This window comes from Rana temporaria, chromosome 1, assembly GCF_905171775.1.
Source record: "Rana temporaria chromosome 1, aRanTem1.1, whole genome shotgun sequence".
Taxonomy (NCBI): domain Eukaryota; kingdom Metazoa; phylum Chordata; class Amphibia; order Anura; family Ranidae; genus Rana; species Rana temporaria.
Window position 1 is genome coordinate 408214531 of NC_053489.1, and position 27901 is coordinate 408242431.

Consider the following 27901-nt stretch of genomic DNA (forward strand, 5'->3'; position numbering starts at 1 on the left):
GGCTTTCACACTGAGGCGATGCGCTGGCGGGAGACAAAAAAATCTCCTGTCAGCAGCATCTTTGGAGCGGTGAGAGGAGCGGCGTGTATACCGCTCCTTCCCATTGAAAACAATGGGAAACCGCGGCAATACCGCCCGCAATGCGCCTCTATATAGGCGCATTGCGGGCGGTATTAACCCTTTATCGGCCGCTAGCGGGGGTTAATACCGCACCGCTAGCGGCTGATACCCGCGGCAATCCCGGCGGTATAGCGCCGCTATTTTTAGCGGCGTTATACCGCCACCGCAGCTCCCGCCCCAGTCTGAAAGGGGCCCTAGAACAGGCATGTCCAAAGTCTGGCCCGCGGGCCAATCGCGGCCCGCATTCCGGTTTTGAACGGCCCACCGGGATAGATAGATATATATCTATCTATCTATCTTACGTGCCCCCCGACAATCTCCCAGTGCCGGGGCCACAAAAGATGTATATGCCTTGGGACAGGGAGGAGGCAGGACGATGCCGCCGCCGTACATACACAGGAGTATTTCCTGTTTACGTGCGGCCTCTGTAATAGGAAGTCCAGTGCGGTCATTGGACGACTGCTCTGTCCATTAAAGGAAGTGGGACTTTCTATTAAAGAGGCCGCTGTGTAAACAGGAGATTCTCCTGTAATAAATTTTTGGCGCTCGAGCGTGCATTCCTGGCAAATATGGTGCTGCATTCCTGGCAATGGTGAGGCTACATTCCTGGCAAGAATATTGTAAGGGGGATACTTTGTGGCATTTGCGTAGTAATGGCTTTCTTCTGGCGACGCGACCATGCAGCCCATCTTTCTTCAAGTACCTTATTGTGCATCTTGAAACAGCCACATCACATGTTTTCTGAGTCCTGTATTTCAGCTGAAGTTATTTGTGGGTTTTTCTTTGCATCCCGAATAATTTTCCTGCCAGTTGTGGCTGAAATTGTAGTCGTCTACCTGACTGTGGTTTGGTTTTAACAGAACCCCTCATTTCCCACTTCTTGATTAGAGTTTGAACACTGCTGATTGGCATTCTCAATTCCTTGGATATCTTTTTATATCCCTTTCCGGTTTTATATAGTTTATATACCCTTTCCCGCAGATCCTTTGACAATTCTTTTGCTTTCCCCATGACTCCGAATCTAGAAATGTCAGAGCAGCACTGGATGAAAGATGCAAGGGTCTGTCAGGAGTCCAGAAACTCATTGACCTTTTACAAAACACACGCACACATGGGTTTGATAGGCTATTAAGGTAACCATCGTGATCTGTGTTAACAAAAACACCAGGGTATGTAAACTTGATTGATAAAAAATGGCTTCAGACAAACAACCATGAGTGAAAGAAAATTGAGTTATTCATATTCTCTGAAAAATGGCCAAGAAATCTTAAATTCTGCCAGGGTATGTAAACTTATGAGCACAACTGTATAAACAGTAGTCACCAAATCCTGGTGTCAAGAACATTTTACACCTCCCCCTAATGTATATTAGGCTGAGTTCACACTGGCATTAAAAGCAAGCGTTTGATAGGCTTTAAACACCCCTCAAAACACCTATGCACAAGATATAATATACAGCACATTGTGCTGTTCACACTAAGCGTGGGTTCAAAATTGAAGCCTCATGTCGAATCAGAAGCAGTTTAAAAACCTTTCAATGCCTCCCACTAAAGTCTATGGTAGCGCTCCGCAAACGCTCTGGCAGGCCTTTCTTGGTGCGTTCAATTTGTTTATTTCTATCACTTTCCATTGAAGAGCAGTTTTAAATGCTCCAACGGCGTTAACGCTTGTAAAATGCCCCACTCTAATTCCCTGCTGTCGCCTATACTAACTATAGGAGAGTTTGTTGAGCGTCAGAAATTGTCAAGTGTGAACAAGCCCTAAGGGTTCTGTTTTTTGGCATCTTCTACACAGCCTGAGGGAAAGGAGGGTTTCATGGCACCAAGAAATGTCCTACACTGAGCCTTGTGAAAAGCCATAAAATATATACGTCACACATGAATGCTCCAAGTCAGAAATACTGCAGCACTAAAGGAAGAAAATGCTAACCTGTACGTCATGGACAGTCCCCTCTAATTACAAACAAGGACACACTATTCTACAGCTAACAAAACAATTTATTTAGCAGTCAAAACAGATGTTACTAGCAAGTCAAAAATCCTGTTGCGAGTACATTACAGGACACAACCTTTACGCCTTATGCACACTGGATTTTTTTTTTTTTACAGCTGCTGCTTTGAGCTTCAGACTTATTTTTTCTACAGTCAATAAACTCCCCATCATGTTAACAGTATGTGTGTGCATGGACACATAGGATATCAACCGTCTTTGGCTAGAGCGTTTTGGCTGCAAAAAAAAAAAAAAAAAGCCACTGCAAAAAAACTTAAACTCACTGCAAGGCTACTGCCATTTTTATAATATATACGTGGGACAGAGCAGGGTTCACCGCTTCTATTTTATTAGTAGCAAAAAAGTTGAGGCAATAAAAAAAAAAAAAAAAAAAAAAAGGTCCAATTTCTTCATAATAATAATGTTTACAGACATGCAGACTTGATCCAAAACTGGGCTGTGTGTCCACTGAAACACCCACAGCACAACCCCACTGTAGGACTTAACGGACAGCAGCAGGAACCAAATTACACCTGATGCTCCAAGATTGTGAGAATGAAGAGAAAAGACAGCAGATGGGCACAGTGCTGGATCGTTGCAGGAAAATATTTAAAGGGGATTGGGGGAGCGAGGAAGGGCAGAGCAAATTACAAAACGCCACTATAAAGCAGTGAAAGCATTAAGGTAGAAAACATTTTCCCTTTGGAACCACTTTAATGTCATGCCTTTCCTGTATAGCATACATCTAAAGTAATCTTTAAGAGTTAAAGTGGGAGGTTTTTCTATAATGACTGTACATTTCTGCAAAGAAAAGCTATGCAATTACCTGCTAGATTGTCAAGCATGTAGTTCAGTAGCTTTCGGATTCCATCTGGCTCCTGGTACAGACCGAGAACATCCTGTGATAAAGGATTGCCTATGGAACAATGAAAAAATAAAATAAAAATAAAAAAAGTTCTCAGAACAGAAGCTATGTTGAGTAGTAGGTGCCACAGTGTACAATACAATACAAGCAAATGGTAGTAAGCAGCCACACCTAAACATCAATGCTTCCGTGGTGACCGGCATAGGCGCACACTACATTACTCAAGCACTGAAGTTTCACGTTTAGGAAATAGGTTGCATGTGACATTTCATAGTTATGCTAGTGGTAAGAAATGATGTAGCAAACATTTCTATAATAAAATAGCTCAGGTCGTGCTAGCATCAACAGTATAAAAACTGTTCGCTATACAGATCACATGTAGTGGTTAATTTTAGACTGAGGCATTTTTAGACTGAGTGCAGATAATCAAGATTACCCAATACCACATGCAACTTCTGTAGTTTATATGCATTTGTAAAGCAATTCAAATCACTAGTCTTTGCAAATAACCTCTAGCAATTAGTGGTGCACGATTAAGAAAATAAAACATTACCTCAATATCTCTGGCCCAACAGCTTTACAGATTAATATACAGAAATGTGTGTTTTATGTGCTGCTTTTACTAATAGATGTAGCCAATTTTTCAAAAACCAGCCACATCTGTTCCGTGTACAGAACCCTGTGGTGTTAGGCCCCATGCATACGAGACGCAGATGCAAACTCATCTAAACACACGTTTTCAAACGCAAAAAACGGCGTTTAAAATGCCGCGTTTGCTTTTATAAGCGTTTAGTTAAGAAACATCATAAGACCCACCCTAAGCTCAAAAAACAGTATTGAACCATTTCAGACATTTTGTAAGACCAGAGTGAGTAGCAGCTGAGTGAGCAGCAGTGTACTTTTATTTAGCGTGTCACTTGCCACAAGTTGTGAATTGTCCACATCAACTTGCCACAAGTTGTGGATTGTCCACTGGCCACAGATTGGCCACAAGTTGTGGATTGGCCACAAGTTGTGGATTGGCCACAAGTTGTGGATTGGCCACAAGTTGTGGATTGGCCACGTCACCTGGCCACGTTACTTGCCACAAGTTGTGGATTGTTCACGTCACCTGCCACAAGTTGTGGATTGTCCACTGGGCACGTCACCTGCCACAAATTGTGGGTTGTCCACGTCACCTGCCACAAATTGTGGATTGTCCACAATGCAATGCAAGCAATTACATTTTTTTTAATGTTTTTTCGTCATTTGCCATCATTTTTTAGATTTCTAATGTAAAAAAAAAAAAAAAAAAAAATAATAGGTCACCTTTAAAAAAACTCCTATAAAACGAAATCGCGGCAAAACGCCAGTACCGCGTTTTGCGTCTGAACCCATGTTTTTTGCTTCTGAAAAAACGAGCATAAAACACAACTGCCAAAAAACGTAGAAAAACGTGACTGTGTGCATGGACACATAGGAGAACATTGAATGTGTTCAGGGGCAGTTGAAAAAGCTGTCCAAATGCCTCTGAACACACGTTTACCAGCGTCTCGTGTGCATGGGGCCTTAGTAAACACAGGGTCCTGCACTGTGATTCACCAAGTCAATCAGCAGGTCCCAGAATCACAACATAGAAGAGGCAGGATCCATTAATAATCCTTAAGTATATAAACGCAAATTAAGTATGTGAATTTGACTTGGTATCAACCTCTTGCATTCTACTGTACAGCAAAGCTCACACTGGAGCAGAGAGACAGCAAAGAGACAATCAGTTGTGCTGATGTGCAATGAGCATGCCGATAGGAGGAGAGAACAGATGACACACATGAGCTTTTAACTACGATGCCTCCTCCTTTTATGCAGTAACAGGCTGGGGGTGAAAACAAGACCTTTGTTACTGAATTGTAGCAAAAAAGAAAAAAAAGTCTCCAGTTCTGCTGGGTTGGCTAAATTGTTTGGCAGAGCTGTGGAATCCAAGAACTGGATTGGTAAATACAAATATTTAGGGCAAGTAAAAGAGCCCCATGAAATTTTATTCACCCCGTATTAGTGTATTTCAGCTCATATCCAAATTCATGCCCTAAAACTACAAGGCTTGCCTAGCATCCCTATGATAGGGTTGGTATACAGACCACTGCACAGTGGAAGAATTATTGCTACTTTTCTGGTGAAGTAGTCATGTCCACCACTTTTCATAAGAAACATTAGGTCATCAGAAAAACACTACAATTCCTTGCACTGCAATGTTCCCAGTGTCACACTGCATAAACTTGGAGGGAAAAAACAGCCGAGTGTAAAATGAAACGATGCAATTTCTATTAAGCACTTTGCAAGTGTATCAAATCACAAATCTAAGAGCCAAACAATTAACTCACCTTTTAACCCCAGGGTCTGAAGCCTGAACAGCCGCCCCAGTTCATAAGGTAAAACCCGTAACAGATTGTTATTTAAAAGCAATTCCCTGTAGAAGAAAAAACAATTATTTTTTTTTAGCAATAAATCTAAAAAGGAATTAAAAAAAAAAAAAAAAAAGGCATATACAGGGAAAGGGTATTCCAACACAGAACTTTAGGGAATGAATCAGTCATGGGCAAGCATCCTGAAAGAATTTGCAGAAACATGGTTTACCAGTCCCGAAATCTGGATACTTTTTTTTTTTTTTTAAAGCTTCCCCCACGTTTTCACTTGGTGATCCTGCCAGTAACAAAGTTTCTGTCCTAGGTAAAACACCCCCCCCCCCCACACACACACACACACACACGTACTGCATCTATGGAGGAGCAGTATTGGCACCCTGCGAGAAAGCGTTATAGGCACCTTTTCATCTCCATAATATGGGGCCAGTGTTCTTTAATACACAGTGAACTGTACAGGGCTTATAAAAATATTTTAGACAACACTGCACAGGACAGCACTAAAGGTCTAGCGCAGGCATGTCCAAAGTACGGCCCGGGGGCCAAATGTGGCCCGCATTTTGGTTTAATGCTGCCCCACTGGTAAATTGGACATACATTACATATCTTTTATGGCCCCCACCGAAACCCAGAGCACCGTATGGCACTCAGGGATTCGTTGGGGGGGGGGGGGGGGGCGGCCACAAAAGATATATACCGTATTTATTGGTCTGGCAGCCTCAGAGGGGACAGGGAGGGGGGTGGGACGAGTGCCGTCAGATAACATACAGGAGAATCTCTGGTTTACTTGACGGCCTTTGTAATGGGAAGGCCGCCTAGTAAAAAGGAGATTTTTATGTATGTAATCCGTTGGCGCTCGTCCCACCCCCCTCCCTGTCCCCTCCGAGGCTGTAGATGGGCATTGATCCGGATGCACTGATGGCAACAGTGAGGCTGCATTCAGGGCAATGGTGAAGCTGCATTCATGGCAATGGTGAGGCTGCATTGATAGGCACTGACCCTTATTTTGCTTCACAGTTTATCATTTAAAATTGCATTTTTTTCCTGAAAATTCCCTCTTAAATTTAAGGTGCGTGTTAAACACCTGTGTGTTATACGGTATATCCAAATAACACGCCCTAGCTCATCCTTAGACTTCACCACACACAGCCACAAAGGCAAGATAATTCTCATTGGGCAGCGTATTTGGTACTTTGCATTTAATTTTAATGGTTCAAAAAATGTCAGGCAAAATAGTCGGCGCTCGCTTCATCAAATCTGGCCCCCTTTGAAAAAAGTTTGGACACCCCTGGTCTAGCAGGATAAATTTTTTATTGAAACTAAAAACAGAAAATCAAAATGCCTTTAGTGGTAATACAAAAAAACGCACAAGATAAAAATTAGGAATATATATATATATATATATATATATATATATATATATATATATATATATATATATATATATATATATATATATATATACACACACACATACACACACACACACACAACATTTGCACTGGGGCATTTAAGGCGCTTTTGGGCTAAAAATAGCGCCTGTAAACAGCCCCCCTGCAGTCTCAGTGTGAAATCTTTGGGGCTTTTACATTGAGGCAATGCGCTGGCAGGACGTTAAAAAATAAAAAATAAACTCGTGCAAGCAGCATCTTTGGAGCAAAGCGGCGCTGAATGGGCAAAGCGCCGCTGCAATGCTTTGTGGATGGTTTTAACCCTCCGCTAACGGGGTTAAAAGCACCCCGCTAGCACTTGAATACCCCCACTAAAAAAAGCGACGCTGCCCGCGCCCCCATGTGAAAGCATCCTTGGTGCAACCATAGCATTCAAAAATGTGTTTGTTTAGGAAAGGATATAGCAAATTCCAAAAAGGAGGAGAAGACATATTTAGAAGAGAAGGAGCTAAAAGTCTGGTTAATTTAAACTCCACTTAGGAATCGAGTGCTCATTATGCCTGCCACAATTTCTACACTGAACAGTAAAGAACGTATTACACACACACACACACACACACACACACACACCTCTACTCACCTGAGAGACACTACGTTCCCTAGCTCTGCTGGTAAACTTCTGAGCTTATTGGAAGAAAGGTCCAAATAAACCAGATTATGGAGCTTGGCAATATCAGGCGGGATACGGGAGAGGTTGTTATCACTGAGGTGCAGCACAGTCAAGTGGGTCAATGTCCAGAGCGATGTACTTAAGCTCCGCACCCGACCTAAAAGAGGAGAGAGAGAGAGATTGTTAAACAGGTAAGTTACTCATCTTGGTCTCAGAAAACCAATATGATTCAATGAAAAGCCTTCAGTACTGATCTACAAGCAGTTAAATCGGAACTTTAGTAATTTCTTTAGCCATGTATTAAATCTTCTGCCCTTGTTGTTTTAACTTTGGATAGTAAAACATTTGTTTTCTGCTAGTAAATACCACTAGGTTTCTTGTTTGGAAAAACTGCCTAGGCGTTCGACATGCACAGTTCTCTCAATCTCGTGAGAATTTGCCAAGGAGGAAGGGGGGACGAGTCGTAAGAGGGCCAATCAGAGCTGCAGGTGTGCCTCTGTAAATCCAGGAAGTGAACAGGCAGCCGATTCAGCTGCCCACAGTTAAAATGATTGCAGCCAGACACAGTGGAGGGAGATTTCTAAAGCATATTTGGCAAGTACAGAATCACAGTATATATAAAATATGCAAAGCTTCAGAATGGCAAAGATGTTATTACAAATTATGTGAGCAGACTGCAGTTCCTCTAACCACTTGCTGACTGCCGCACGACGATGCAAGTTGACACAATGGCACAGGCAGGCAAATGGGCGTACCTGTATGTCCCTTTAGATTTGCTGCCCAGCGCAAGTGCACCTGCGGGTCCCGGGAACTCCATGTTCCAGGTCAGCCCACGATTGCCATCAGCAAAGGCAGAACAGGGGGGGGATGCCTTTGTAAACAAGGCTCTGCCTAGCGACACATCAGTTATCTACTGTTCCCTGTGATCGGGAACAGTGATCAGTGACGCGTCACTGGTAGCTCCTCCCCTTAACAGTTGGAATCACTTCCTAGGGGACACACTTGACCCCTTCAGCGCCACCTAGTGGTTAACCCTTCACTGCCATTTTCACAGTAATCAGTGCATTTTTATATCACTGATCACTGTAAAAATGACAATGGCCCCAAAAATGTGTCAAAAGTGTCCGCCATAAAGTTGCAGTCACAATTGGGGATATTTGTAGCAAAAAGTACAAAATACTTTTTTTTTCAAAATTGATGCTCCATTTTTGTTTATAGCCCAAATAACCGCAGAGGTTTCAAATACCACCAAAAGAAGACCATTTGTGGGGGAAAAAAAAGTAAATTTTGTTTCGAAGCCACGTCGCACAACCGCGCAATTGTCAATTAACGTGATGCAGTGCCGAAATGCAAAAAGTGTTCTGGTCTTTGGCCAGCCAAAAGGTCCGGGGCTTAAGTGGTTAAGCACACCCTGGAAATCTTCCCATCCCCAGAATATAATCAAATCCGGTGGAGGGCTGCTCAGCCACTCACAGGAAGCTTAGTATTTCCTGGATGAAAATAAGACTTCTGATTGGCTGGAGTGGAGAGGCAGGTGGTTAAGTCAGTCTCAACCTCAAGCAGTCAGAGGAAGCCTTCTATTTATAAAAAACACAAGGCATCTGTGAATGAATGACCAGCACTCAAACCAACTTGATTTTGTCCCCAAACAGGAGGGCAAGTCCACTTCCTGTTGCCAGAAAACAAAGCGGTATCTTTATACAGTAGGCACATCTGTTTGTGAAGGCGATGGTTCATTCTGACCAGTAGGGTCCAGAAAAAAAAAAAAAGGATTTTTGTACTCACCAAAAAATCCATTTCTCTGAGTTCATGGATGGACACAGCAGCATTGCTGTATCATGGACGGGCAGAGCAGCATTGACCTTAGGGAATCACACAGAGACTAGGCAGAAAAAAAAACAGCACTTTAAGTAACACTTCTCAGTACAGCACCTCCCAGGGGGCGTGTCCCCGGGGTACATCCCACTCTCTGGAACATCCAGCATCAGTTCGTAGACAAGCAGTACAAACAAACGAGGGGTGGGTGCTGTGTCCATCCACAAACTCAGAGAAATGGATTTTACGGTGAGTACAAAAATCCTATTTTCTCTTCTGTTCATGGACGGACACAGCAGCATTGACCTTAGGGATGTCCCCAAGCAGTGTCAAAAAAAATTAGAGTGAAAAAAAAAAAAAAAACACAGCAAACCAAGCTTCACCTTAAACAAACCAGAGTTCAACGGAGAAACTCCAACCTTAAACTGCCGCCTGTAAAACCTTGCGGCCAAAGGAGGCATCCGAAGATGCACTCACATCCACCTTGTAAAATTTTGAGAAGGTGTGGATTGACGACCAGGTCGCCGCCTTACATACCTGTAAGACAGACGCTTGATGACGGAAAGCCCAAGAGGCACCAAACACCCTGGTTGAATGCGCCGTGACCTGAAAGGGAGTCACCCGCCCCTTTAGGGCATAGGCCTGGAGCACGTCCTGTCTGATCCACCTAGAAATGGTGGCCGACGAGCATGCCAGACCTTTTTTAGGACCAGTCACCGACAACAACAGTGAGTCCGACTTCCGAAACGGAGCCGTAGCAGACAAGTACACTCGTAGGGCCCGAACCACGTCCAAGGAATGCAAAGTGGCCTCCTTCGGGTTTTTCGGCCGAGGACATAAGGATGGAAAAAACAAATGTCCTCATTAATGTGAAAAGCCGAAAAAACCTTTGGAAGGAATGATGGCTGCGGCCGCAGCACCACCTTACCCTAATGGATGACTAAGTAAGGAGCCTTGCAAGACAAGGCCGCCAGTTCAGATACTTGTCTGACCGAAGTAATTGCCACCAGAAAAAACACCACCTGAGACAAAGTCAGTAAAGGAATCTTCCAAATGTCCTCAAACGGAGCTTCTTGAAGCGCCGAAAGAACTAAATTCAAGTCCCATGGAGGCAGTGGGGAACGCACAGGAGGGGCCCCATGCCGGACCCCCTGCACAAATGTACGCACCAAGGAGTGCGCCGCCAAGGGTAGCTGAAAGTAAACAGCTAGAGCAGAGATCCGACTCTTAACCGATCCACTCCACGCTGTAAAAAAACAGCAGAATCCGGGACATCACGTATGTACGGGGGTGCCACTTCATCTCTTCACACAGAGATGTAGGCCTTCCACGTACGATGGTAAATCTTTCGTGAAGTAGACTTCCGTGCTCGTAGCATGGTAGAGATCACCAAGCACGACAGATCTCGGTCCTTCAACACCTGGCTCTCAACAGCCACGCCGTCAAAGCCAGCGACTGTAAAGCAGGGTGAAAGATAGGACCTTGTGACAGAAGGTCTTCTCTCAGGGGTAGACGCCAGGGAACGGCTGCCACCAGACGCACCAGGTCTGCGTACCAGGGATGGCGCGGCAAATCTGGGACGATCAGGATTGTTGGTATTTCCTCGGCATCCACCCTGCGCAGCAAGCAAGGAAGCTGAAGGGGAGGTAAAGCGTATATTAGGCGATGGTGACCCCCAAGGCGCCACCAGCGCGTCTTGACGTGTCCGCCCACGGGTCCCTCGACCTGGCCACGAATCGTGATACCTTCCGATTGAGACAAGACGCTAGAAAGGTCCACGTCTGGAGTGCCCCATTTTTGGCACAGACTCTGAAACACCTCCGGGTGTAGCGACCATTCTCCTTGGTCTAGCTTTTGGCGACTTAGATAGTCGGCTTGCCAATTCAGCACCCCCGGAATGTACACTGCCGACAGAGCTGGAACGTAGCTTTCGGCCCACCGGAGGATGTCCACGACTTCCGTTGCTTCAGCCGAGCTTCGTGTGCCCCCCTGATGATTGACGTATGCCACAGCCGTGGCGTTGTAAGACCCAGAGACCACTTGGAGAGACACAACTTGATTGGAAGGCGGGACTCCTCCTGAGTCCAGCACCTTTACCAGTGACATTATGCGCCTCCAGCTCCTGTACCAGGGACTGAGCCAATGAAGGGACGGGGCCAAGCCATGGCTTTGTGTGTGAATGGACATGCAGAGCAGCGGCTCTGGAGAAACCTGCTTAGGTGCCCCCACAACAAACCTTTATTATCACACATACAGTAAAACCATAAATGCTTCGGGTCAATTTAAATTGTAACAAAGTATTAAAACACATAGCCCGCATTGCCCAAAAACTAGGGAAGAATAAATAAATAAAGTATTAGTAGTGAAGTTCTGGGTGGGCCATCAGTATGACCTACCCAAAGTCCAGGAGAGAGTACATAGACATAGTAAAAGTACATGTGAAGCCTTTGAATATATCTTTACCAATGCATGGGGGTATAGCTCATTTTAATTATGGTTGCTTTACCCACACAATTTAACTAAAACCTTCAGCGTAATCTGAAGATTTCATGCTAGGTCTCTGGAATGGGAGTTTTTCCCCTCCAGTTAGGATACAGCATGGGACAGGGGACAGAACATCTATAGACAAAGCATGATCTTACTGGAGGGTGGCGTTTCAGGCTGGTAAAAAAAAAGGAGGGAACTAGTTCATTTTGTATGATTTTTCACTTTTTATTTACCATTAATGGCAATCCCTTTAAACAATGAAAAGGCATAACAAAAATTCTGCACTATGAACAGTGGTTTTCTCAAATGGAAGTTGCCATTTTCGATTGGCATGTGTAAAAAAAAAAGTATACATTCATCAGGTTATTAACCAAGTGACAAGTACATGAAGAACCATTTCCCATATCAGTAAACGTACAGGCAAATGGGTCTATCAAACATGCCCATCAGTAAAAACACAAAGAAAGCTCTTGCTTTTAAAAAAACACAGCTCATTTGTATGCAAAAATCAAAGCAGACCATTTATTTGAACTACCACAAAACTGCACATGTCTTACTGTCCTGAAATGAAGACAGGTAGCTTACCGGAGATCTCCAATTCGTCCCAGTGAGACTTTTTACCGTTGGCCACCTCTTCTGCTGACATAATTGTATAAATTCGACGCGGATCAGGGGGGTCATATTTTTCTTTTGGCATCCCTGTTAATCTAGAAAGAAAAATAGGAAAAAATTAAATAAAAGATGCATTTCCAAATGGGCAACATGGTGGCACTTGTGCAAGCATGTTTGGAAATCAGCCAATTTTAAATGATTTGAAAATTGCAAAATGACAATTACAAAACAAAAAGTTGCCCAACCAAACAAAATGGGGACTAATGCCATGCGTTTGTCCTTCGGGTGCTGTGAAGACCAGTTATTGGTGGGGCAGTGACCTTTTTGTATGGTCGACATATTGGTCAGGCAACGCACCGACACCTTTTCTGCCAGTGTAATGTGCTGTGTGTTCCTGCGACTGTGAGGGTTGGGCTCCCTCCATCTAGCCATTAGAATACATGTGCTCCCTCTGTGGAGACTCTACAAAGTTAGAGAGGAAGTAAACCAAAAAAAAACCTGCAAGACAAAAAGGCATAATGAGCCAGTATGCATAGCATACTAGCTCATTACGCATTACTTGCCTCCGAAGCCCCTGCATCGGTCCAGGTCTCCCCCTCCGGCATGTCTTCCCGGAGTTACTTCCAAGTATCGCGGCTCCGGCGCCGTGATTGGCCGGAGCCGCAAAGTCGTCACTTCTTCATACTTGAGGGATACCACCCAAGTGATCAACCCATTAGCAGAATGTGGATGGTCAGAGGGTTTCATCTTGGCAACAGCTGATGTCGCCTCTCTCTACACGGTTATAACACATCAACAAGGTTTGGAGGTGATGAAATGCCATCTCGAACAAGATCATACTTTAACATCAATACAGAGAGATTTCATTATAAAACACTTAGGTTTTTGCCACAAGCCATAATTTTTTTTACAAACCTGCGGCGTTGCAATGGGCACTAAATTCGCCCCTAGCCTCGCCAAGTTATTTATGGCTCGTTGGGAAAGGGATGCAATAGATACTGACCCCCCGAGGGATGTGCGTCTTTGGGGAAGGTACATCGATGTACTTCTCCTGTGGGAAAGCGATTTACCCTCACTTTTTTTGCCAAATTGAATGCAAATGATAGAGGCATCCCCTTACAGTTTGAAGCCAGCCAATCTCAGAGTCACTTCCTTGACCTTAAACATTATTGGTAGGGATGGATGTCTGACTACAAATACATACTTTGAGACTGACCGTAATGCCTTCATCCCATTAACCAGTTGCCATCATGCATCGTGGTTAAAGGCAGTCCCTAAAGGACAATTTCAGAGCATCTGGCGTAATTGTACTTCCATCTCAGATTATCAACAAGCACAGGTTCTTAAATCAAGGTTTCTAGATAAAGTTTATGCTGAGAATGAGATCGACGAGACCATTAAAACTATTGGGGATATGGACAGATACCTTATGCTAAATGGTCCAACAAGGGCCAAATCAGGTTTTAGAGTTAAAATTTGTCTGTTTCCCCAATTATTGGATATTCCAATCAACACTAAGACACACACACACACACACACACACACACACACACACTGTAAGATATTAGGCCCAGCCATCCCTGATCGACTGGTAGTTTTTACTACATGTGCGTTTAGATGAACATGTTGGCAATATCAAATGTGGGTTCCCCAAAACACAATTTTCCAGGCATTATGCCAAATACCACGATAATAAAAAAATAAATAAAAAAAAAGGAAGGTACAATGTTTTTACCTATAGACAAAATCCATCCCCACTGGAGGGGTACCAACAAGGATAGATCCATTTCCAGACTCTAAACTAAATGGATATTTGACATGAGGTCCTATGTGCCTTTTGGCCTAAATGTCAACTGGGACAAACCGTTGTATCAATAAGGCTTGGAAGTTTATTTTTTTTTTTTTTTAAATACTTTTAAATTTTGATTGTTTCATCATCTCTATGTTGCAGATCACATATGGGTATAGATAAGAAATATTTTTATAAAAACATGTTATGTGTAGACATTGTGTCTTGTATCATTTAATATATACAGTGGGCAAAAGTTTAGGCACCCCAGGTAAAAATTTGTATTAATGTGCAGAACAAAGCCAAGGAAAGATGGAAAAATCTCCAAAAGCCATCAAATTACAGATTAGACATTCTTATAATATGTCAAAAAAGTGAGATTTTATTTTCATCATTTACACTTTTAAAATTACAGAAAACAAAAAAATGGCGTCTGCAAAAGTTTGGGCACCCTGCAGAGTTGATATCTTGTACTGCCCCCTTTGGCAAGTTTTACAGCTTGTAAACACTTTTTGTAGCCAACCAAGAGTCTTTCAATTCTTGTTTGAGGTATCTTTGCCCATTCTTCCTTACAAAAGTCTTCCAGTTTTCTTTCAGATCTCTGGACTGTCTGTCACGCACTGCTCTTTTAAGGTCTATCCATAGATTTTCTATTATGTTGAGGTCAAGAGTTTGTGAAGGCCATGGCAAAACCTTCAGTTTACGCCTCCTGATGTAATCCCCCGTGGATTTTTAGGTGTGTTTAGGATCATTATCCATTTGTAGAAGCCATCCTCTCTTTAACTTCAGCTTTTTCACAGATGACATCAAGTTACCATCCAAAATTTGCTGAAATTTTATTGAATCTATTTTTCCTTCTACTCGTGAAATGTTCCCTGTGCCACTGGCTACAATACAACCCCAAAGCATGATTGATCCACCCCCATGATTAACAGTTGGACAGGGGTTATTTCATTAAATTCTGTGCCCTTTCTCCAAATGTACTTTTGCTCATTCCGGCCAAAAAGTTCTATTTTAACCTCATCGGTCCACAGAACTTGTTTCCAAAATGCATCAGGCTTGTCTATATGTTCATTTGCAAAGTTCAAACGCTGATTTTTGTGGTGAGGACGAAGAGGTTTTCTTCTGATGACTCTTCCATGAAGACCATATTTGTACAAGTATCTCTTTATAGTGGAATAGTGTACCACAACTCCAGTGTCTGCCAGATCTTACTGGAGGGATTGTGCAGTCAAACGTGGGTTTTGAATTGCTTTTCTCACAATCCTGCGAGCTGTTCTGTCTGATATTTTTCTTGGTCTTCCAGATCTTGCTTTAACTTCCACTGTTCCTGATGACTGCCATTTCTTAATTATATTCCGAACAGGAGGATATTGACATCTGAAAATGCTTTGCCATCTTCTTATAGCCTTCTCCAGCTTTGTGAGCGTCAACTATTTTCAGTTTCTGTTTTCTAGACAACTGCTGGAAATAAAATCTAACTTTTTAATTTGATGCCTTTGAGATTTTTTCATCTTTCCTTCGTTATGCACATTAATACAAATTTTTACCTGGGGTGCCCAAACTTTTGATCCCCACTGTACATCCAATACCTATGATTGTGATGTTGTGCAATCTGGTTCCAACTCTTGCCTCAATGCTGTGAGCCAATGCCATTTACACAGTAGCGATACTGTGCCTCCGCCACTAAATGGCAGAGACATACTATTAATTTTCCCTTTGGCTTCCTCTATAGTTAGTCCGCTATGGTTGGGTTGCCATCAGTTAAATATGAAGACGCCTTATCTTTCCATCACCTTATTCCGTTTGGTCCCTATTAAAAAAGGCGCCGCGGGATTATATAAACAACGTACGTGATCATGTCAGCCAATCCCCAGACGACAACCTATTGTGACGAAACGTATAAAGTGGGCTTTTGATACTGAAGTCCTCACATTTTCCTTGTTGGAGGTCGATGGTCACGGCACACAGCAAGCGGAGGAATCCCGAGGAAATGCCGCTGCCCGATGATATATATTTAACACTGTGCATTGAGTTTTAATTTGCAAGTGCAATTCATTTTACACTTATTAAATTACACTCACTCAAATACTACACTATGAGCGTTCATTCTGTTTGAGGAATACCGATCTAGTATCCTGAGATTTCGCAAAGGTTTCTGGGAGACCGAATTTCCTGCGTCTGGCGAGACTGCCTGTCTGGTCTTTTCTTCCGATAAGGAAACTACTTGCTCACTTTGGGTGTCCAATACTTCGGATGAAGGAACTCCCTCTATGATCTTCTATTTCAACCATCTTGTCTTTGTATTCATATGAAAGCACATTAAAATTACCCCTCACCTTATGATCATAATTGGGAATCTTTGCTTCAGTTTACTTTTCACTTCTGGGACTTTGCCTTATTTTTATTTTTGGACTTTTTTCACCATTACAATTTTAGATTTTTTTGCTTTGATGTGGTATCTGGATTAAGTTTCAATATCAGAATATATATATATATACACATACATATATACACACACACACACACACACAGTTACTGATCAAAAATGTTCTGTTCAATGTTTTTTTTTCTTTTAATCGATTAATCGACTAATTTTTGATTAATTATAACGCACATACAAATCCAACTACTTTTAGCTGATCTCCTTGCAGGCCGATTCCCAGTGCAGCTTCCAACCACGGGAAAATGGATAGCAGGATACAAAAACCGCACAAAGGCAGCGCTCGATGGGAATAGCATTAAAACTTATAGTCTTCAAGTAGGTAACAAAATAAATATTGCACTGGAGATGAAATTGATGTAGCTACCTAAACTTTAAAAATGGTGCGAGTAATACCAAACGGTACTAAAAGCAGTCAGCTACATGTTTTTATAAGTACGATACAGGTATAAAAATGTGTACAATGATACCACTGCTGAATCCAGATGAGGAGAGGTTAACATCAGTCCATCGGCATGTAGATGTCCCGTGAAGGGAACAATCACAACTCCCAGTGGATAGCTGTAGAATCCCAGGTTGATAGAGGGAAGTGCAACAGCCCTTGCGTGTGGCAGATAGCAAGGTCCTGCCGGCATGCAGATATGAAGGCACAGCAAAGGAGCCCTTCAGATCGACACGGCAAGCCCCGCCGGTGTCCCCAACGTTACTGGATCGCCGACGGAAAGGTGAGTACCAATCAAAAGAATTTTAATTGATCCAAAAAAGTAAAGATTAATCGAGATTATATATATATATATATATATATATATATATATATATATATATATATATATATATATATATAATCTCTCTCACACAAAAAAAGTATTTTTTCATTTGGCATCAGTCGTGAGCAACTCCTATAGTCCAACCCCTGACATGCAGTTCCGGGCAGCAAGATTTTAAAAATTGGCTCCTTAATGCAAAGAAAAGTTAGTTAATCCCAGTCTTAAGATTATTCAACTGAAGGAAGACACTTTTATTGCCATTATCAAGACAAAAAGTTAACCTCCCAAGTACAGTCGAGTTTAGCTACAGCAAATAGGGTCTCAGTCTGAGATGCAGCCCAAAAAATGTTTAAACACTCACCAAGTGTTATTCCCAATTACAGTACAATATAGCAACTGAATTGGGATGGGAGGGCCACCCTAGCTCCCAGGACCAAGGGGAGGGACGGTCAAATACAAGCATAACGTTTGGTCCCAAGGACTGACAATTGCATTATGGAGGTCACAAATTTCAAATCACATGTCTACATAACATGCATGTAACTGTGTAGGTTATTTTTTCACAGTGGGTAAACAGGATAAACAACTTCATTTGCCAGGAAATCTAAACAAAAGCAGTTTCATAATAGGAGAGGAAAAATAAAGCATTGATCTGTAAAAGAAAAAAATAAAAATAAATAAACATTATGATAAACTGGGAGGAACTCTAAAAATGTAGAACAAAGCAAAAGTTGCAAGATAAACAAAACAGTGCTCTAACCACTACAGGAGAAAGCCCTTAACCAGAATAATCTGACAAAAACAAAAATTTAGTGTTTAGTGCTACTCACATTAAAAGTGAAATGAGTCTGCTTGTTCTTCGCCTTCTGTGGCATGCCCATTCACTGGAGTGCAGCTCGGGGAGCAAGCCGTCTCAAATGCCCCCATAGTAAAAGGCTTGCTATTAGGGTTGACGACTAATCTGTAGGGAGGGAGGAGCCAGGACTACTGGTGTTCTGCCGAGAAAGGTCCCCCGGTGGATAATGCCCGCCCTGTACTGCTAGCCGATCAGGACTGCTTTGTGCAAGTCACACATTAAAAGCCACTGTTGCAAGCAGTGAACTGGGTCTTCGAGTTATGTCAATACAAAGACCGCTTGATGGACAGGTGTCAGTCTGTTCACAGACAGACACTGTACACATTCTTAGGCAGACTGCAGTTTGCTTGAAGCCTGCCCTAGGCAAGTTCCACATGTTCTGTAGAAATATCATATATATATATATATATATATATATATATATATATATATATATATATATATATATATATATATATATATATATATATATATATATATATATATATATATATATATATATATATATATATATATATACACACACATATACATACACATACACATACACATACATACACATACACACACTAGTGCTGTCAAGCGATTAAAATTTTTAATCGCGATTAATCGCATTAATGTCATAGTTAATTCACGATTAATCGTGCCAAAAATTTTTTTTTGTTTTCTTATTTATTTTTTATTTTTTTTATAATATTAAATTGTGTTTTAATTTTTTTACATTTTGATCACTTTTATTGCTGTCACAAGGAATGTAAACATCCCTTGTGACAGCAATAGGTGGTGACAGGTACTCTTTATGGAGGGATCGGGGGTCTAAAAGACCTCCGAGCCCTCCTTTGCACTTCAAAGTATTCAGATCGCCGAAAACGGCGATTCTGAATACTGTGTACTTTTTTAAATCCGGCGCCATTGGCAGCCGAGAAACCCGGAAGTGACGTCATGACGTCGCTTCCGTGGTTTCAATGTGGAGACTGAATCAAAGCCGCAGTGAAATCAGACTATGCATTTTCAGTAAGGCCCCTTTCACACTGGGCACAGGTGTGCTGGTGGTATAGCGGCACGATTTTTAGCGCCACTATACAGTCGTATTTGCCGCGATATTCGCCCTCTAGCGGTGCAGTTTTAACCCCCGATAGCAGCCGAAAAAGGGTTAATACTGCCTGCGGTATTACCATGGTTCTCCATTGATTTCAATGGGAAGAAGCGGTAAACACACCACTCCTTCACCGCTCCAAAGATGCGGCCAGCAGGACTTTTGGAGTGGTCCTGCTAGCACACCGCTTCAGTGTAAAAGCCTTTGGCCTTTCACACTGAAGACTGCAGGGCATGATTTTTTCCAGGTGGTATAGCAGCGCTATTTTTAGTGCTAGACCGCCTGAAAAATGTGTCAGTGTAAAAGGGACCCAAGGGAAGGAACTTGTACTTTGCAAGACTGAGGGTAAAGATGAAGTGAATTTTTTTTACCAACTGCTGCAGTCACTTGTAATAAAGAATGCCCCATAACCTGAAAGCTGATGGCTTCTGAAGAAATCTCTTGCCCTACAATTTCACCAATGGGGGAGCAGTTAATCAACTTGAGTACAACCAGCCTGTCAGATTTTACATGGTTATTGTTAGCGGATGTGGGGGGGGGGGTTCATAGACTTATCAAGGGAGGAGAGGGCCGGCTGCATCAGGAGCTTCCGAAATGCATCGCATAGTTAGGCCTAAAGGCCCGTACACACGGTCTGGCTTTTTGCCAACAAACTTCAAAAACAGCAAGTTTTCAAATTAGTCCGATCGTGTGTACGCGCCATTGGACAAACTTTTTCGGGTTTCATCGGACAAAAAGTTCGGTCTGCAAATGGACAAACTTTACGTCAACAAGAGTCCGATGGTGCCAAGTCCGACCGTGTGTACAGCAAGCAAATCGGACTTTTGTACAAAGTACAAACGTGCATGCTCAGAAGCAAAGACCAGCCGGAAGCGTTCTGTCTGGTAAAACTAGCGTTCGTATTTGAAAGAGCACATTCGTGGCGTGGCAAGTTCTGAAATCAAGAAAAGCAGCGCACAGTCTCTTCTTTATAATGTGATAATACTAAAAGCTGCTTTGCTGGCGATACTGGACAGAGTAAAAAATGTCTTTATATTGGAATAGTGTATTTTGGTTATATGAATCAAACAAATTTCAATATTTTTTTTTGTGGGTCAAGTTAACACAACCCCATTGCGCAACATGTCTGCTTGACGAACGGACATTCAGAATAGGGCTGCACGATTCTGGTCAAAATGAGAATCGCGATTCTTTTGCTTAGACTGAAGATCACGATTCTCAAAAATTGATTGCCAGAAACCCCCCCCCCAAATAAATCTGATTTATTTGAAAATCCGAATATATAAAAAAACAGACCAGTGATATGTCTATAATGTTAAAGACCATATAACTCCTTTGAAAAAAGCAGAATCAAACTTTGATTTTGCTTTTTCCATAGGTGTTATATGGTCTTTAACAATATATACATATCACTGGTCTGTTTTTTATAGATCAGAAGCAGTACCGCCGGGAACCACTGGGTGGCGCATGGATACACACTAGAGTTGTATTGAACTGTGAGAGAAGTCCAGGCTGCTCACGTCTGTCCCGATGTCGGCGGCATTTGCGTTCCACGCTGGTTACGTGGAATGGCGGTGACATAAGAATCGTGGGTCATCCCGCGGGGAGAATCGAAATCGCAATTCTCTCCGCGATTAAACGTGCAGCTCTAATTCAGAAACAAAATTGCACGAAGCTGAAAATCGTGAAGGCACAGACGAAACCTCTACCAACTCGATTAGCAGAAGGAGCCCAAAGGGTGACGCCGGAGAATTGAACTTCCTCTTTTAAACTCTCGTCTGTACATTCGCGTTTGTTGCTGAAAAAGTCAGATCGTGTGTATGTTATGGGTGTGACCGGACAACTCCCTTCGGACAAAAACCCAAAGGAAAGTTTGTTTGATGTCCAACCGTGTGCGTGAGTCTTTACGAAAGCTTAGCTGCAGCCTCTCATCAGTGTGTTCTGATCAACGGATAATCTTCCAACATCCCTTGAACAGATGTTGATTTTAAACAATTGAGCAGGGGAAAACACACACACACACACACACACACACACACACACACACACACGTGTGTGTCTAGTTCTCATTTCTATTGGCACCAACTTTTTTTTTTTTTATTATATTAGTATAAAAAAAAAAAAAAAAAAAAAAAAGCATGCTGGCAATCGTTTACCAATACAACGGTATGAGGTCAGCATTAGGTAGTTCATATACTGTCCTTTAAGAAAACAGGTGACCATGAAAGTTTAATGGTTGGGTGCGGCAATTATAGGGGAGTGTCAGAGTCCTGCATATAATTAATACAATTTCAGTAATGAGGCCAAGGTTGTATACAAGGCACATAAGGAGAGAGAGGAAAAAAAAAAAAGTCTGTTCGCTTTGAAACACAAATGGGACTTGGATGACTAAAGCTTTCAGGAACCAGTCTGAAACACAAATAGCCATGGCTGGAAAAGAAATGCCCTTAACCAATAAACTGCCAGGTAGCTATGCCTTTGAGCAATGAGATGACAAAGATGGCTTTAAAAGAGAAAGTAAACTCTGATGCGTTTTACCTTCCCCGCCCCCTGCAAAGTAAAAGCATAATGGGCTAGTATGCGACTCCAGCTTTGTGACTTGCCACTCTTCCTTCTGAGGCCATCGACTCCAGCTTTGTGACTTGCCAGAGTCATGCGACGTCACTCCCATGCATGCAGGAGCAGTTAGTTACTGCAATTGCTAGTGAAGAAACGGCGCGGAGGGCTGTTTCTTCACAGCGCATGCAATTATCGCAGTATACAGCAAATATTTCCTAAACTGCACACATTTAGGAGATATTTACAGTACCTATAGGTACAAGTGACACAGAGCTTTACAACCACTTTAAGAGCCTTGCAGAGACAAACATAGCAAAGACTAAGGCCTAATGCTGGCCATACACTACTAAAAATCGTGTCGTTCAAAAATGTCGTTCAGACAGTTCGTTTTTCCAACAGTTAATGGGCACAAAAATCGATAATCGTCTGGATGTTTGAGATGAAAAAAACGAAGGACAAGTTTGGAAATTTTCTGCCGGATGAACGATAAATCGGAAGGTTAATGTGTTTCCCGAGCGAACTTTCTGCACTAGGTATATGTAAAAGAAAAAGAAAAAAAAAAACTTTTTTTATTTAATGTCCACTCAACGATTTATCGGCCATTACATGATGGCACTATCGTTTGCGCTCACGACCGAAATTTCGTTTTTCGAAAGTTCGTTCGGACGATTTTTCGTGGAGTGTATGGCCAGCATAAGACAGCTTTGAATGCAGCCCAACACAAAATGTAAAAAAAACATACCTAAAAAATTTGGAATTTTGCATTTACACTTCGCAAACATGTGGCCAAAAAAAGTCAGTCTCTTTACTGAGACAAAAGTTTAATCTTTCCAAACAAAAAATCTCCTACTTCACAATCACGTCTTATTCGTGTCAGTTTTTGGTAGCACCTACAGTTGTGCTCATAAGTTTACATACCCTGGCAGAATTTATGATTCCTTGGCCATTTCTCAGAGAATATGAGTGATAACACAAAAACATTCATTCACTCACGGTTAGTGTTTGGCTGAAGCCATTTAATATCAATTAACTGCGTTTACTCTTTAAATCATAACAGAAACCACCCAAAAGACCCTGATCAAAAGTTTACATACCCCGATTTTGGCCTGATAATATGCACACAAGTTGACACAGAGGGGTTTGAATGGCTATTAAAAAAGGTAACCAACCTCACCAGTTTGCTTGTAATGAGAGCGAGTATATAAAAAGGTCAATGAGTTTCTGGACTCCTGACAGGCCCTTGCATCCAGTGTTGCACTGACATTTCTGGATTCTGATTCATGGGGAAAGCAAAAGAATTGTCAAAGGATCTGCAGGAAAAAGTTGAGAATGCCAATTGGCAGTGTTCTAATCAAAAAGTGGGAAATGAGGGGTTCTGTTGAAACCAAACCACGGTCAGGTAGACCAACTAAAGTTTCAGCCACAGCTGCCAGGAAAATTTGGGATGCAAAGAAAAACCCACAAATAACTTCAGGTGAAATACAGGACTCTCTGAAAACATGTGGTGTGGCTGTTTCAAGATGCACAATAAGGAGGCACTTGAAGAAAGATGGGCTGCATGGTCGAGTCGCCAGAAAAAAGACCATTACTACGCAAATGCCACAAAAGTATCCCGCTTACAATACGCCAAACCGCACAGAGACAAGCCTCAAACCTTCTGGCACAAAGTCATTTGGAGTGATGAGACCAAAATGTATCTTTAGTTTTTTTTATAAACACTACATTTGGAGAGGAGTCAACAAAAGGCCTATGATGAAGGGTATACCAATCCTACTGGGAAACACAGAAGGTGGATCTCTGCTGTTTTGGGGATGCGTGAGCTACAGAGGCACAGGAAATTTGGTCAAAATTGATGGCAAGATGAATGCAGTATGTTATTGAAACATACTGGAGGAACATTCGCATTTATCAGCCAAGAAGCTGTGCATTGGACGTACTTGGACATTCCAACATGACAATGATCCAAAACACAAGGCCAAGTCGACCCGTCAATGGCTACAGCAGAATAAAGTGAAGGTTCTGGAGTGGCCATCTCAGTCTCCTGACCTCAATATCATTGAGCCACTCAGGGGAGATCTCAAACGTGCAGTTCATGCAAGACAGCCCAAGAATTTACAGGAACTGGAGGCTTTTTGCCAAGAGGAATGGGCAGCTTTACCATCTGAGAACATAAAGAGCCTCATCCACAAATAACAAAAGACTTCAAGCTGTCATTGATGTTAAAGGGGGCAATACACGGTACAGTGGAAGCTCGGATTGCGAGTAACGCGGTTAAGGAGCACTGTATTTTGAAAAAGCCCAACTCGGTTTGCGAGTGTTGTCTCGCAAAACGAGCAGGATTCAGGCCAAAGCAGTGTACAGTACCGAGTTTGGCCTGGGGTGGAGAGGGCGCCGAAGCCGAACAGCCCCGTTCGTAGCCACTCGGAAAGACCCCATTCCCAAACCTTTCTGAGGTCAGCTGAGCTGTCCTTGGGCCTTTCCGGCTGTTTTCAAGGCTCTGGTCATATGCAGTATTCCATGCCATTGAAATCAATGCAGAACAAATTATTTTTGTTTCCATTGACTTCAATGGGGAAACTCTTTGATACGCGAGTACTTTGGATTACAAGCATTCTCTTGGAACGGATTATGCTTGTATTTCAAGGTCCCACTGTATTAAGAACCGGGGTATGTAAACTTTTGATCAGGGTCATTTGAGTAGTTTGTTGTGAGAATAAAAAATAAAAAAAAAACACTGTTGATTGATAATAAATGGCTTTAGCCAAACACCAAACCATGAGTGAAAGAAACGTTTGTCATCATTCATACTCTGAAAAAATGGCAAATAAATCATAAATTCTTATGAGTACAATTGTATATTTGTGAGCAAATATTTACAAAGGATAAAAAACAGGGCAAAATTAGAACCCAAATATCTGATGAGCACCTTGGAAAATTACTACATCCATATATTGGACACGTTAGTTTATCAAAAACAGTGTCAAATATTGTACTACTTTTATTTTTTATAAATAACACCCACACACCTCTCTAGCAATACACAAGTGCAGAGTTGCCCCCAAGACTCTACTATCAGGAGAGGATTGGGGACTGTGGAAGGATCAGAGAAGACAACAAAACCACCTTTACACAATGCTGAGAATTAACCCCTTCCACAGTGCATACAACAAGAATCCTTTATTGCATATACAGACTGATTTTACAGTTGTGCGTTTAGTAATGCTTTTTAACATGCACAACAGTAGATGGCAGTTACATAACCTGCAACTGAACCAGCATTTTGTCTAAAGTGAGTGGTAGAAATCATACATACAAAAAAATACATCTCCATCCAACTCTGACCTGCCAGACAATTTTGGCCTTGTTCAGGAAGGAAGCAGCATTGTGGTGTCGTTTTAAGAAATGAGCCACCAGACAGGAAAGGGGAATTTACCAATGCTGAAACAGACCGACAGAACTGGCAACCAATTAGCTGCTGACTTTCAATTTCAAAACTTAACAAGCTCAAGTTAAAATCTGACCAGATACTTTACACATCTGCTCCAGATGCAGACTGCTCCAGTTTCAATACATTTCCATGTCTTTCTGCTGTTTTGACCCAGTCATTCCATCAACCCTTTCACTGCTGGAGCATAGTTTTCTTTTTTATAACACAAAAGAGATGGCACATTTTGGCTTTAGATGGCACGTGTCCTGTTCTATAGTGCAAAATGTGGAATTTGTCAGCAAGTCCAAATATCTCTCATCCTAGGACAAAGTATTTTATATAAATAGGGAAGACTAATGGCTCAGACTACATCCACATAAGCAAGAGAGGCTCCCTGTTGAAGGATGGCAGTGCCCTGTCCTCATTATGGTGGAAGACAGATGATACCTCCTTAGGAAGAAAGAATGGTCATGGGAGTAAAAGACTACCTTGTCACTGAAGGATAAGAAAGGATTACATACCGCCAACTTAGACAACTGACAGATGTGATAGCAACCAAAAAGTTTACTTTGCAGGAGAAGTAATCTAGGGGGAATATCCAATGAATTTGAAAAGGTGGTTTTTACAGGGCACAGAGAACAAAGTTGAAATCACAAGAGCGTTTTAAACCAAAAAATAAAGGACAAGGCTGAAACATGTCCTTTAAGAGTACTATAAAGTTATAAAGTCTTGCTTTGTTTAAAAATAACAGACATGTTATCCTTGCCTGCTTTGTGCAGTGGTTTTGCACAGAGCAGGCCGGATCCTCCTCTTCCCTGGTCCCTAGCCAAAACAAATGCTTTAGCAATACACGCCAAACTGAGCATGTGCAGAGTACCCCCCCAAGGCTCTGTACTATCAGGAGATGGATTGGGGACAAAACAAAAATAAAGATAAGGAAGGATCAGAGAAGACAGGATTTTTACATAATGCCGAAGATTATCCATTAGGTTCCACAGTGAGTAGGGGTGCAACGGATCGTCATTGATCCGTGATCCGAACCGAAAAAGATTGATCCGAACCGCACACACGTGATCCGAGGATTGTTTTCTAAAAAAAATAAAAAAATTTGCGCATTTTCAGTCCACACACAGCGTGGTCATGGCGAACAGAGGAGCTTGAATGCCCCGCGTCATTTAAATCCCCTGTATGGGAGCATTTTGGCTTCCCTGCCAAATATAATGATGAAGGAAAGAGGTTAGTGGATAAAACCGTGACGGTGTGTAGGCACTGTGGCACAAGAATGCCATATGACAGTGGGAACACATCAAGTATTGTCACTAGGGGTGCAACTGATCCGTACGGATCAGCACCTTCGGTTCGGGACACACGGTGATCCACGGGCCTCCCGGTCCATAGGAAAGGCCGCGGCTTCGGCCTAGCTATTGAAGCGGCGGCCATCGAGGTCCACCCGGCGCGGGGGATGCAGGCTGCTCCTCTGAAGTTTGTGGGCACTTGAGCTCAATATGTGATTGACTCCTAACAGCCCAGCGATGAGCTCCATGCTGCACCTTGAGGAATCCACACGGGGAGCCGCTGCCGCCGCCGCACCGGGCGTCCTGCTGCTTGCCAGAGAAGAGAGAGGAGGCGATCGGGGGGGATCTGTATGGACTGAGCACGTAGGGGGGATTTTCACTAGACAATGACACTAAAGGGATCTGATGATTGGGATAGTTCAGGTCACAGTAGGGAACTGGTGACACCACTTTCGTACATGGGGCTGCGACTTCCACTTGGCTGCACATATAAGTATTGCGGGATGCAGTTATTTCAACACAAAACAGAGCTTATACACTTAAATACAGTATTTGTAAATCTGACGGACTGTTTAAATGTGAAAATCAGAGGTGTTCTGTCACATTAGCAATAAACAGTCCGTCGGATTTCCAAACACTGTATTTAAGCACATAAGCTCCGTTTTATGTTGAGAAGAACTGTGAAATCTAAAACTCTGGTGGGTGTAACAAGATTTGTCTTTTTTTTTTCGCTGATCCGAAAATGATCCGATCCGTGACTCCTGATCCGAGGATCGATCCGAGAGTTTTTTGATCCGTTGCACCCCTAACAGTGAGTATACCAAGCACGCTTTACCACACACACACACACACACACACACAGATTACGCTGACTTTGGATGGGTGAAAATTGGATACGGCTTTTACCAGTGATAATTAACAACTGTTGCACACAAGTTGCATTGTATAACATTCAGGTACAACTACTGAGGGTTAACATTGAAGTCTATGGCCCTCAAGTTGCATAGAAGTCAAACTAAAAGTAGTGCATGAACTCGCTAAAGTCAAGCACATATTAGAGCTGCACAATTAATCGTAAAAAAAACCTAATCGATTTAACCCCCCCTGACGATCTTTAAAAAAAAAAAAAAATCTATATTTTTTTTTTACTAGAAAATTACTTGGAACCCCCAATGATATTTTAGCAATAAAATGACAATTGCTGCAATATTTTGTCACACTGTATTTGCCCAGCGGTCTTTCTAATGCAATTTTTCGGGAAAATACACTTCAAATAATAATAAAAAAAAGTAAAGTTAGCCCATTTTTTTTTTGTTTTAATGTG

The 27901-nt window shown here is 42.3% G+C and overlaps 1 protein-coding gene across 5 annotated transcripts in view; it reads right to left on the bottom strand.

The window, feature by feature from the left end:
* Window positions 1-27901, bottom strand: part of CNOT6L (CCR4-NOT transcription complex subunit 6 like) — a 71811-nt gene that overhangs the window by 23396 nt on the left and 20514 nt on the right. For all 5 annotated transcript variants that reach the window (XM_040324180.1, XM_040324172.1, XM_040324195.1 and 2 more), the window contains exons 3-6: window positions 12319-12440; window positions 7402-7588; window positions 5332-5417; window positions 2936-3025 (exon numbers count right to left, since the gene is read on the bottom strand). In XM_040324180.1, the coding sequence (XP_040180114.1) occupies window positions 2936-3025; window positions 5332-5417; window positions 7402-7588; window positions 12319-12430 (475 nt within the window). In that variant the 5' untranslated portion in view covers window positions 12431-12440. The remainder of the gene's footprint in view (window positions 1-2935; window positions 3026-5331; window positions 5418-7401; window positions 7589-12318; window positions 12441-27901) is intronic.